At 38.8% G+C, this 13,187-nt stretch overlaps 1 protein-coding gene across 6 annotated transcripts; it reads left to right on the plus strand.

The window, feature by feature from the left end:
• The first annotated feature begins 1,460 nt into the window (after positions 1-1,460).
• Positions 1,461-12,335, plus strand: LOC103695930 (uncharacterized). 6 transcript variants are annotated; one of them, XM_088709951.2, is made up of 6 exons: positions 1,467-1,614; positions 1,766-2,455; positions 2,629-2,679; positions 2,828-2,900; positions 3,002-3,113; positions 11,950-12,335. In XM_088709951.2, the coding sequence occupies exons 2-6, from the start codon at positions 1,839-1,841 to the stop codon at positions 11,964-11,966; spliced, it is 870 nt and encodes a 289-aa protein (XP_088566077.1). In that variant the 5' UTR covers positions 1,467-1,614; positions 1,766-1,838; the 3' UTR covers positions 11,967-12,335. The 6 variants fall into 6 exon arrangements, with proteins under 6 accessions (XP_088566075.1, XP_088566076.1, XP_038986958.2 ...); XM_088709949.2 differs by having other exon boundaries at positions 1,461-2,455; positions 2,629-2,730; XM_088709950.2 differs by having other exon boundaries at positions 1,461-2,455.
• The last annotated feature ends 852 nt before the right edge of the window (positions 12,336-13,187 follow it).

Consider the following 13,187-nt stretch of genomic DNA (forward strand, 5'->3'; position numbering starts at 1 on the left):
TATTAAAACCTCTTGGATATCATGACAGCAGTTTCGTAAAATCTTAATTAAGGATACTTTCTTTCCCTATGGATCACCAAAAACTTGTTATCTTAAAACTGATGCCGTTGTCAACCGCTATAACCTTCATAACTTTTTGAATGAAATTTGATAAGCTAGTCATCATAAATTAGTGGCTGTAATAAATGAATATTTAATTAAAATAAATAATTATTTATTTTTGTGATCTAAAAAGTTTTGAGCATCCTACTCATCCCAAAAGGGGTATTTCATCCATAACTACCCTACCTCACATGGGTCAAAGCCTGGAAAGACCCTTAATTTGGGACTAAATTGATGATCGATACCCTGCAGAGTCAAAATCTGATATAAAAATAATAATCAATATTTGGTGCTCAGATTACAATATTTATCATGTGATAAAAATAATAATCAATTATTTGACATTTTTCTTGTTCATTTAACTAATTATAATATTTATTTTTCAATTTAATATCTCTCTATTAGTTATCTTAACAATATTATTCATTAATTTTTATTTTGACAGACTATTACTTTACCCCCAATAAATTAATATTTTGGTCAGCCGCCTCCTCCTGGAAGCAAAATTTTTTTTTTTGAATTAACTAATCTTTATAATTATATTTGGAGTAAAAGTTGGATACCGAGCTACCAAATTACAGAATAAAAGTAGTGCTAGAAAAAATTAAAAAAAAAATCTGCCACGAGCCTTGGTGGAGATAGAGAGTTGTTCTATGCACTTCAAGACATTTTGTTTTTTAATTTTATTGGTTGCATGTGTACTTGGGTTTATCCATTTTAAAAAAAATCTGCATGATTATTAAACACTCTGTACGGAATGAAATATTTTTATTTGTGATGGTCCTGAGGGACAGCATAACCTCAGGTGTTATACTGTGTTTCGTGGTGGTAGCCGCCGTCGTGAGCACGTGCTCTCCTCCTCCTCTCTCTCTCTCTTTCTCTCTCTCTCTCTATACCTCTATTTAACTTTGCACCGTCAAATCAAACCCCACGGATACGATTCGATCCTCCGGTCCCATCAAATTCATGTGGGCCCCAAAGCCCACCTACTTGCCTTTGGGTCGTTCTGCACCGTCTGATCTAGCAAAAGAAAAAAGAAACCAAACATCCCGTCCGGACCGCCGGGCCGGTTTTTTTAAGAAAAACCGGAATGATGCCCCGCCGTGCCTCGATTTCGGTGCCCCCCCGCCAGGACACGTCAGTAAATATCTGAAATTCCCGTGGGTGCTATGGTAATCATGTCGCGAGACTCGCATCTTCCCCCATGACCCCCCGACGTAGGCACCACCCTTTCCTATTTTATTATTATTATTGTTTCCTTAACTTATTTAAAAAACTATAAATATTATTATATCGAAATCTTATTTTATGTTAAAAAATATATAATATATAAATAAATGTACAACTGCCACCCCACCATTCCTTCTCTCTTCTCTGTTCATTCATTCATTCTTTCTGTCTGAAAGAAAACTATTTGATCTCGACAAAGCTTCCAAGGAAGAGGAATTAGTGGGAAGTGAGATCCAAAAGCCTCCCTTCCTTCCCTCTCTCTGTCGTCCCTTGCCTTAGCTGGTAAACTCAACCCCATCCACCTCTTCATCTCCTCCTCCTCCTCGTCCTCCTCGTCCTCCTCCTCCTCCTCTTCATGAACTTGTATTTCTCCTCCTTTAATTTCTTGCTCTTCTTCTTATTCTACCACCGGTGGGCTTTGTATTTGTGTCAGTTTCCGATTTGGTGAAGAGGAGGTGTTCATCGTCGGACGGCGGGGAAGGGTGGGGGTGACCATGGTATGAGAGATGGTCCCGGCTAGGAACCTCCTCCGCCGGCACTACGACGGCTATGGAGGTTGTTGCTCCGATTTCGAGCCCAAACCCCCTTCCCTGAGATCCAATCCAATATTAATGGCCGAAGAGCCCCCTCAGACCCCGACCCGCCGACCCGACGGTGACAACGACGACGAACAAGACGGCGAGGAAGAGGTGGGGACCAGCAGCAGCTCCAGAAACTGGCTCCGATTAGGCCTCGGCCCGCCAACGACTCCCTCTCGCCGTCGAGAAGGATTGACGGAGCTCGAGCTGTTTACCGACAGACGATCGTCTTCGTCGTCGAGGCCTTCGCCGTCCGATCCCCGCGCCATTGCTCGCCCGGTGGTGGCGGGAATGCCCTCCGTGATGGTGCCGCGGCTGGCGCCGCACCAACGGATCATGAGTTACCGGCAGGATGCAACGCCGCTTCCACCGCCGTGGGGGTTGTGGAACCGCGGACCGATCATGGGGAGCAGCTCGAGGACGCCGCCCGCGATGCCGGAGTTTGTGGCCCGGCAATTCATATTCCCGTCCGACATGATGGTGGTTAGCCCGCCGCCGAGGCCCCAGACCGGTGTCTGGTTCATGCTTCAGGCGGCACAAAACCAGTGAGTCCTTCTATTTTATATTTGTCCTTGATATTTCCATTTTTTTTTTCTCTTGGTTATATCTATATATAATTTGATTGGATATATAATAGTGATTTCTTTTCTTGAATCTCTTTAGTTTCTTTCATTATTATTTTGTTCACGTATGTGGGTTTCCTTTGGTTTTAATGCAGAGGGAGGGAGCCTTTTTTGCCTCAGATACCAAAGAGCTACTTGAGGATTAAGTATCAACACTATCTCCTTATGTTACTTTCTCAGAAAATAACTATCCGTTTGTAATCTTTCTTCTCTTTTAGCTCTTTTTGGGCTTGAGATGAATCCATGGCCTTGCTTAAATAGGTTTGTTTTCTCTTGCAAAAAATATATTTACAGGGATGGGAGGATGACAGTTAGGTTGTTGATGAAGTACTTGGTGAGCAAGCTGGGATTGGAGGATGAATCAGAGGTACACTTAATCATGAAAACCCCCTTTTAATTTGAGTCTTGTTATATTTTTCTTAGTTTAATCTGCGGCTTCTTATTTTGATATGGAAAGCGTGCTCATAGATTGTCAATAGTCTTGCAATTGGGTTAATGCCAAGATTTCTAGCAAGATCATTGTTAGCATATCACAACAATGGGAGCAAGACCGCCGTGAGGTCTACTACATGGGTTCCAGGTATCTTTCTACTTTCTCTATAGCTGGGGTTGGGATGGTGAAAGGAACTTGGGAGCTAAAAAAGGCTCCTTTAAAAGTGGGATACTAGCTAGCTTTTGTAGTAACCTGTTGTAGGTGGGATGTGAGTGTCTGAGTGGCACATCATTGCCCTCGCCATGATTAGGGCTTCCTGAGCTTGTTTTGGAGCTGCCTTGGGGTTGGGTAGATACATGGTTATCACTTATCAGTGCTGGTGGTGGGTTTATTACGTGGAGAGGGGGGTTTGAAGTGCACATTTTTTGGTTACAATGTTTGAAGTGGGCTGTGAAAACCGTATAGTTCATGACCCATCATGGCGAAGCAACTTTTTCTTTGTAGGTTTGACATACCATAAATGGAAGGGACATGCCTTAGCTTATAGGTAAGAGTAGGAGGGCCGTATAAATTAGTTCTTATAGTAAAGAATATATGGGGGAGATGATATGAGGAGCAATGGCTATTTCATATCCATTCTAGAAATTTGAAAAAAGTTTTGATGGACATTACTGACCTTGTTCCTAGTTGGGTGCTCGAGACGACCTTAAGAGCATTATTTCACCTACCTTTGCTGAAAGCAATGCACTATCCTAAACACTATCCTAAACGTGAAGCCACCTATGGGATGGAGTCTTTGTGGAAACCCTCTCTCTCTCTCTCTCTCTCTCTCTCTCCCTCTCTCCCCATCAGTAAAAGATGTCTCAATCTTTGTTCTCATAATGATTTAGGCTTGGCCTGTTTGTACACTTATTAGGCATTTTTAGTTTTTCTATTTCCCAAGAGAAAATAGGCACTTCTTGTTCTTTGTAGGACAATGCAGGCGTCTTTGTTAAAGAATATGATCATTTATAGAAGAGAGTTGTAAGGAACTTCCGTATTTCTTTTATAGATTGGAAGGGGTTTTCCTGTGGAAGGGCTTACTGTATATTTAACCCCCCTCATAGAGGATAACTTTGGACAAGGAGGTTATCTCTCTATTCATTTTGGGTATGAGTTGGAGTTGCTCATTGTAGCCTGCCAAATATTTCACATCATCCCTCATTGGTTTTGAGATGAGCTGCCGAATTTTAAACATTTATCTCATTTCCACAATATCTCATACAAAAAAAGAGGGGGGGGGGGGATAGATAAATTATCATCAAAAAATTAATAGGTGATAACATAATAGAGGGATTATTTTTCTATGATTAATGCCAATCATCTACATGTTAAGATAAAAAATTCATCTTACCACGAGATCATATAAAAGAATGAAAGAGGAAAGAGCACAATTTCAGTGGGTTATAATATATATGCTTGCTTGAGCTTTTGGATTTTCCCTCTGAGATTTCCTTAACTTTTTTATTCTATAATCATCTTTCTCACTCTATAAGTATCTTTTTGCTTTCTGTGATCCCAACTCTATAGTTATCTTAGTTCATTTGCTATGAAGACTGTTTTCCCGAACGTTATTATCTTACCATCTATTTTGACCACCCTTCCTTTTCCTGGATTTAGCTTGGTTAAGCTTATTTAGAGTATATATAATATGAATGTTGATCCTCTCATACTATTTTTCTTTCTTTTTTCTTCTTTTCTTTCCTTTTTTTTAAGAAATCCATCCATCCAGAATGGATGGGGAACTTGGCCAACCTGCACTGATTCATCAATAGGGCAGATGTTTAGCTCAGGATGCAGATGATCATATCTGAGTTGATCATCATATCTGAGTTTTATTGTGAAAGAAAAGTTAAAAAAAAAAAATCTAATAAAAAGAATATAAAAGCATCATAATGTAGAGATGGTAATAAATTTAATCTAATGTTTTAGCATATATTTTGTTGTAGAAAAAAAAAATTAGAAATTTTTTTCACAACGTATTTATTAGAAATGTTGGAATCATTAATATAATAATTCAGCATTGGAAAGCGGTCTCTCCCTCTCTCTATCTCTAAATCAGAGTATGTGTGTCAAAAATAGAAAAAACTGGAGTTAAACATTTATTCTCGGCTGATAGTTCTTACCAATATGTCTTGACATCGTCTTATGAATAAGGACAGGTTTTGATTGATGGCTAATAAAATGATAAACTGAAGGATAGTAATGCAATCCAAAGATCTTTAACTGAGGTATGAAATCCAAAATATTATTATAACTAGCAAACAATTATATAATGATCATATATACCTTTAAGGTGGTAACTCACATTACTCCCCAAGGCTGGTGAAGATCCAAATTACACTTAATCTCTCATGAAAAATTTATGTAATTAAAGCAGTTTAATGAACTATTATTAGATGTCAAATAATTAATAACTAATAAATTGATTCTGACAATTTTCAGTATCTCATGTACGTATTAGACAGTTGAGTTAACTATTGAACCCAGAAAGATTTAGGATCCATTCCTTTTTTCGTGTAGTAGTTAATTGCTTTATCTTTTTTTTTTCTTCACAAGTGGGGGCATGGGTTGGTGGGGGGTTCAATTGTCAAAGTTAGTAGTCATTTTCTTATACATGGAAAATGCATTGAGATGTGTTTGTTGTATTCACGTTCAAATAAGCTACGACTTTGCCTACTACCCTTATCCTTTTTGCCATATATATCTTGAAAGCATAACCAATAGAATTACAATCACACCTACTTCTTGTATTGTGTTTTCTACTTGCTATAACACATTTAAAGTGCACCCATAAGTAGTGGTTATTGAAGTTCTTAGAAACAATAACTATAAAGATGGATGTTATGTAAATTTACTGTTTTATCGAATCAAATGCTAAAATCTGTATATGAACATTCAGACATACTTGTCTTTCTTGTTATGTCACACAGAATTTGTCATTGATGATCATTCTAGATTAGGATTACTAGGTTTTACTAGATGTTGTGTGGTGAACAAAATCTCGGATAAACCACTATTCTTAATATGCTTATATGTCTAAATTCATGCATGGCAACTGCTGCAAAAATTCCTTCACAGTACGTAGTAACATGTAGCTGCTTTGTACCATTTCTCTTATGAATCTATTCTGTTTGGAGTTTGAAAAATGCGAAGTTTTCACTATGTAATTGAAGACCTAGGCTCATTGCTTTATCCCTTCTTTTTCCTTTTTCTTTGTTTTTTTCTCTTTGGGTTTGGGGGCGGGAGGGGAAGTGGGGTTCTAGTATTTCTGTTGTAAACATGTTTTCCTTCTTCCTACAAGGTATTTGAGGTGCATTAGGATGTGCTACAAACTCATGATATATCTCGAGTTTGCTGGCTATTGGACATAAAAGATATAATTTTATTATATTAGATTGTTGGTTGTGCAATGAAATTTATAAAATGCCCCAAATTAAACTATGAAATGAAAAATTTCTGCTTTAGTAGAATGTCACACTACTTGCTTTTTTCCTCTTTTTTTTGTGTTTTTTGAAGTTTTTCCATTGTTGAACCTTCTGTTTTGCACGACCCGAGATTTTTAAGAATATGAATTCATTCAATTGAAAATTTTCTAATTTAGGAAAATGTCAAAATTATGAGTTTGAAGTATTGAAAACCATCATATGCAAGCTTTGCCTTTCCAGAAACATGTCCTAACAACTATAAACTTACTTAGGGATGACAATATTTATTTTTTGCCATTACTGATGTTGTCCAGAGTTGCATTATTTTTAAAAGAAATTATTTTTAAAAGAATTACTCTTTCTGTAAATCACTCAATGTAATGTCTTACTAAATTTTCTCACTTTCGGGCCTTTAGTAATTTTAGGATTTTAATTTAGAGGACTTGTCTCCCCCTCCCTCCCTCTTTCTTTCCCTATGATGAGAATTTCACTTTGATTATTTCAACACATAATGTGTATTATCTGTAGGAGGGGTTTGGGATGTCTAGTATACATCAAATCCCTTTCTGTTTTCACAGTCTAGAAAAGTAGACTAGCAAGTTCTCAATTAAGCTATGTATAAATATCTGTACTTCAATATACTAGAAATAGTGGTTAGTGAATAGGTAAATTAAGTTGCTTGACATGGTCTTCGATCAAAGCTACACCTTTAGGTTTTTAGTATATATCTTTGTTGAAGTTTCCTGATAAGCCTCGAATGGTGATGTTTCCTATCTTACCATAATTACTCCAAATCCTATGAATTCTTTTGCATGGACTTCTTTACCAAGGGAAGAGTTTATGCCTCTCCTGCACTACGGAATGTGGTCTTATACAATATTTTTTAGGACACACCTTCAACCTCAGATAAGAGGACAACCACTTGCATTCTTTCGAGTAGTTTATCACTAGTTGTTCTTCCCTTACCTAAAACATGCAATACTGACTGTATGCTCTTGATGAACTGTTAATATTGCTATCCTCATCATTCCTCTTGCCTTACTATATCCCCACCTAAAACGTTCATCACTATATATATATATATGCTTGTAATGACCTGTAAACATGCAGTATTCTACAAAGAATATTCTATACTCATCATTCCTTCAACCATTCAACATTCCTGTCATGCCAATCTTTTATTTTGAAAGTCAACTCTATACCGTTAATTTGATATCCTTCTTGCATTGCATCGGTGTACGCTCTACTTTATATTAAGTGCATTCCTAATCTAAGAGAGGTGGATGAATGAGAAGAAACTGATTAAGAATAATACAACATGGTTCCCAGTTGCTCTAACAACCCGATACACCTTCCGTCATGCATGTCATCGCTCTTAAGTCTAAGTGGTCCATGGTTAGAGTTAAGAGTTATATAAGAGATTTTCTTCCCTTTTAACTATTGATATTCAAGTATCTGAACATGCCATCCTTTGGTTGACAGCACGGAATGATGGTGTTTCAAATTTGTTAATATTTTGTAGGCTTCGTTTGTACTTTAGTTATTTTCTTGTTATATTTGCTCTGATCTGCATACCACTCCCATGAGCATGTGATTATTCTTGGTTGATGAGAAAGAATGTTTTGAAATTAGGACATTACGTATGGTGCTAGGTATTCTTCATGGTTAGTCATTTTATGAAATGAAGTCCTTGAACTAATTTTGCAATCCTTCATTGATTATTAGGGATCTTCTATAGAGTACCATCATCTTCATGGTTGATTATTATATACAGGGGAAGGAACTAAGAACAATGCAACCTATTCAACATCTTTGACTTTAATTATGGCCTGAATGACAACGCAGTTGGACAAAGAAAACCCTATCTTAGGAAAGCAACCGATACACGTGGACCCCTTGCATGTAATGTGTACATAAGGTGACGCCGGCCGTCGTCATGCTTTCGCCGGCCTCACCTGAGCCTCTCAACAGCAAATCTAGGTCCAATATGTTCCCCTCTAGAAAGGCTAAGACTGTGGTTATTGGACACCTCAAAGGCTTAAGTGGTGCACTTTGTGGGAATATTTAAGGCCCCAGCTGCATCCCATCCACATCACAATAGATAGCTACATATTATTGGCTTTTGAGGGAAGACAATGAATGCATGGGGTGGGTGCTATACATGTTCAATAAGAGTCATTCCAAGTTGGTGAAGAGGAAACCATCAAAACATAGACAAAAAGCAAATGGAGGACCACCTTCACCTATAAACTATGGGGTGGGGACAAAATTTATATGTATAGTAGGGCTTTGAGAGGCCCTTGGAGGCCTCAAAACAAGGAGGGGTGGGGGGTTCCCACCATTTGTTTTTAGAGCACCTCTCTCCTAGAGAGGGAGAATATTAGCTTGTTTTGGCTTCCACGATAAGAGGAGAGGAGTTTGTATAGAAAAGGACATCGTGAGGGAGACGTGCATGCGATGTTGTTGTGATGTGTTGTGTTTGGTAAGGAGGCCGGTTGGTAGATGAAAAGGGTGGCAAGGAATGGGGTTTTATGAAAGTTGTGCGGATTCCTCGGCGTGCTTCTTTTGTCGGCTACTCTTATTTATTCTCTCTCTCTTTCTTCTCTCCCTGCCTCTTTCGTTAGCCATGGCGAAATTTTTAGTCGGACAACGACCACCAGTGCTGAGCTGGTAGACTAGTTTAATCAGAAAGCAACATGTATGAATTCATGTGTATTATTCTCATTTTCTTTTTCTTCAGTCTTTGTGCATGTTGCTTTACCATTAGATTGATCTACTAGTTCAACGGTAAATCTGATTCAACCAATATTTTCTCTGAGCGGTGGGGTCTTACAAAAATTATGCAGATTCCTTGGCATGCTTCTTAGATCCACTACCTTTTATTTTCTTTGACACACATGGAAAGCGTTAATAAGATTGTTGTGGTTCAAATTTGGCCGAGAGTGACCACGAGGATGGAGTCGAGGGAGCCGCCGATGGTTAAAAGGGGAAGACGGAAGCTACCTCCTGCGCGACGGCCGTGGACCTGCACAAAGCCTCACCAGTGTTCCTGGGGAGGGCCCTTCAATGATCAAGTTAGAGTAGGGTAAATTTGGTCCAGCCAAAAAGGTCCCTTAGAAGTTACCCAACCAAGCTATTTATAGTCTCGGTGGAGTGGCCCATATGGCAGAGGCACTATTAGCCCTTATCATGAGGAGGCGTGGCTCTGAGCCGGATGGCGCGCAGCTTAGGCTGACTGGTGGCGTGCAGTACTGCCCGTTCTTGAGAACGATAGGGTGTTGACAGTCATGGCAGGGTATGGTCGGAGTAGTCAAGGTGCCGTCTAACTGTTGAAAGCCGATTATGGAGACGTGACACGGTAGTGTTGTGAAGTACGGCCACGTAGGTAGGCATAGGCCCACACATGAGTGCGGTCGTTGGCGAGGCCAAGCTCGTTAAGTGGTCACGTCATGCATTTGACGAGGTCGGCTTGGCAGGTGTTGGGAGTAGCTCGGCTTTCCGGGTCCAAGGCGTGCTCGGTGGAGCGCCTCGAGCTCGAAGGTCGAGGCATATTGCTGGGGTAGGCGCTCCGAGCTTGGTCGGTGCGGGTCAACAATTGTCTGGAGGTACCTCGAGCTTGGTCGGAGGAGTCGGCAAATATCTAAAGTTGGTGGAGCTTTTGGCAAAGTCCCGAAGTCGAGCTGACTCTAGGCCGAAGTGAAGATTCAATTAATGGTCGTTGACGTTCACTGGGCCGAAACTGGACGACCTTTTAGTTGTGGGCTGGATGATCCATTTTTCCCCATATTAAAGACAATACTAATAATATATATAAATGTAGGTCCTATGGGGTGGACAGGTATGCAGCTCACTTAATATTTATCAATTAAATGTAAATAAATTTTAGTATATCTAATGACATTTGTATAATATATATTGGTCTACAAGATGGACTAACTATGAATTTTGTTACACATCATATAAATGGATTAGGTTAGGTTTTTATAATTACTATACATAACTCCAACAAGAATGTAAATTAATATAGCCAATGCCTCTTGCACTATTTTTGTATTCTTAGTTGAAGCTTACCTGAAACAAGGTTTTATACAAGTCAAGGATACATCTACCAGACCTAAAATAGGTTAGACTTGCGTACTCAATTCAATTGTAATTTGTCAGTATTAGGATTAAATCCTTTTTTTTTTTTTTTTTTTTTTTTGTTGTTGTTGTTAAAAACGATATTTTATATAGCTCTTACGTAAGTACAGCTAATCCAATATATTGCACCTTTTGATATTCTAGTGATGGTTAATTAGATAGGTTTCTTTTATTTTCAGTACATGGTTCATGGGACATGGGCAGGGGCAACTTTACAAAATTGTCAAAATATATATGTGCGTATGGGTAATATACTAGTTAAAATTTTGGATGGTTCTAGCGACGCATAAATAAAGGTTTGGTGGGTTACAGGGTAAAGGTAAGAAGAGGTGGGGTTCTCGTAATGATTAAGAAAGGGCGGGCAGATAGGGTGGTGGGACGGGCAGGCTCCATTGCTCTTTTAACTCTATCTGGGCCAGCTGCCCGCTGCCCGGTGGAGGGGTCAAACTACGTGACGCCCATGGTTTGAGAATCCCTTCCCATGGGGTAAAGCAATGGCATGGGGTAAAGCGGACGTTACCTCGCGGCCACTACCTCCAGCCCTTCATCACCTTATTAGTAATATTAAAAATAACCTCAAATATTTTTTAGAATAAATTAAATTGGTTAATAATTCTATTAATAATATAATATTGTAAATTACCTAATTTTGGTGAACCTTCTTATCAACTATCAATTGGTCTACCTCGAGATTTTGAGGTGGGTTAGGGCTCTCTTCTTGATGCATGCATGAAAATATACATGTAGGTGTTTGATTTATTTATTTTTAATTGCGATCCCTTCTCTCTCCTTTGATTTAGATATCTTATTGATTAAGAACAAGCTTGGCTTAAGGAGAGGGACACCTTTTTGTTCAATCCCTTATTGATCCATAGGCTACAAAGGATCATATTTGCCCTCAATATTTTGAGGTTATGGTGCTCATACTATTATAATCTAATTATTATTTGTATTACTATACCACCTATATGATCTTACTTGCCACTGTTGGCCCTAGTGCTGACATTCTTTAAATTTTCTTTTTTCTAAGGGAGTCCATGGATTTCATTAGTTTAAGAGACACGCAGTGCCTGCCCATTAACAGACATTATTATCACACGACACTTGTATATGACAACATGAATTGTACTTTAGACTATCAGCCTTAAGATGCCCTCAAGATTACCTTATCTCAATCATTATCTTATGGAGGGGACTGGATATTATAATGTTCATTCCAAAGATTAGCTACCAAGTCCAATGATTTTGCTCAATAGTACAAAGTTGCTTAGCTTCTAATCTACTTGTGGCTATGGATAATAATGATAGAATAATAGATAAATATGATTGTATGTAATACTTACATATGAATTTACACTTTTATGTACCAAAATCAGATAGAGATTACATGTAGAGGACAACTGCTTCTTCCCTACTGGACATTACAACACGTTCGAGACAGCATATGGCGTTTGAGGGAGGCAGCGACATTGCTGGCGGACTCGCCTAACACCAATCATGTGATGATCTTGCAGTATGGTAGAAACGCATAGATTTCTGCATCGATCTCGTGTATAATTAATCATTCCACTGAATTCATTTTGTTGTTCTTAACTTTGGTTCATGCCTTCTGTTTTGTTATATCTAATTCATTGAGAATTAGCTTGGAAGCACCACAATGTTTGAGGGATGGAACATCAATAGTGTATTTCCAAGCCATCTTGGCTTGATAAATTTTTCAGTTTTTAACTAACTAATTCAAATTCCTGCTGTTATTTTTCTCTCTCCTTCCATCTGTTCTTCCTCTCATGGGATCGTTGATCAAATCTTATATTATCCACCAATTTTTAAGATGGGCATCATCTATGTACATTCTCAAATCATACAATTATCTCACTAATGTTGGCTAGTCATGAACATGAGTTTCAGGGCATGCATACGGTTATATAAAATCACCATTGTTTGACATAGATTATATAAATCTATTCATCATTTAGTTTTCCTAACTCTGTTTCCATCATTTGTTTAGACGGTGAAAGTTAAGAGAGCACTTAGAAAATATAAAAATATATATTAAAAGAGTGAATTTAGAAGGAAATCAAACTTAGTTTCTCATCTGCTAAGGCTCGGTTTGGTAGAGCTTTTGGTAGGCCAGAAAGCTCTCTCTCCTTCTAACCCTCAAAAAGTTTTTTTTTTTTTTGGTACAATAGTTGTTTACGTTACTTTTAGCGAGCACGCCGCTAATAGAATCAAAAGAGAAAATAAGAAGCAAAGGAGGGGCGACCTCCTAGTATAGTCGGAAGACCTCTTCGGAGTGCTGAACAGCATAAATGATAACCCAGTCGACGGCTTTGTTTGCCTTTCGGTACACATGCATGGCCCGAAAGGCTCTACAGTCCACCATCTATCGGATATCACACAACAGAGGGTCTCCATCCATCATTCGCCCATCACCCCATATCTAGTCGATCACCGTCACTTAGTCCCCCTCCAAGATGATATGCTTAGTTTTCAACACCTGTCTCACAAAGGTGATGACTTTCTATGCTGTCCTGAGCTCCAATCCTACGGTTGTCAATTCGGCGGTGCTTCACCCCCCCCCCCCCAGTAGCAATCAACCTAAAATTATAACTCC

This window comes from Phoenix dactylifera, chromosome 13, assembly GCF_051530095.1.
Source record: "Phoenix dactylifera cultivar Ajwa chromosome 13, Ajwa_hap1_PhDact_Kaust_v1.1, whole genome shotgun sequence".
In the NCBI taxonomy this organism is placed as follows: Eukaryota; Viridiplantae; Streptophyta; class Magnoliopsida; order Arecales; family Arecaceae; genus Phoenix; species Phoenix dactylifera.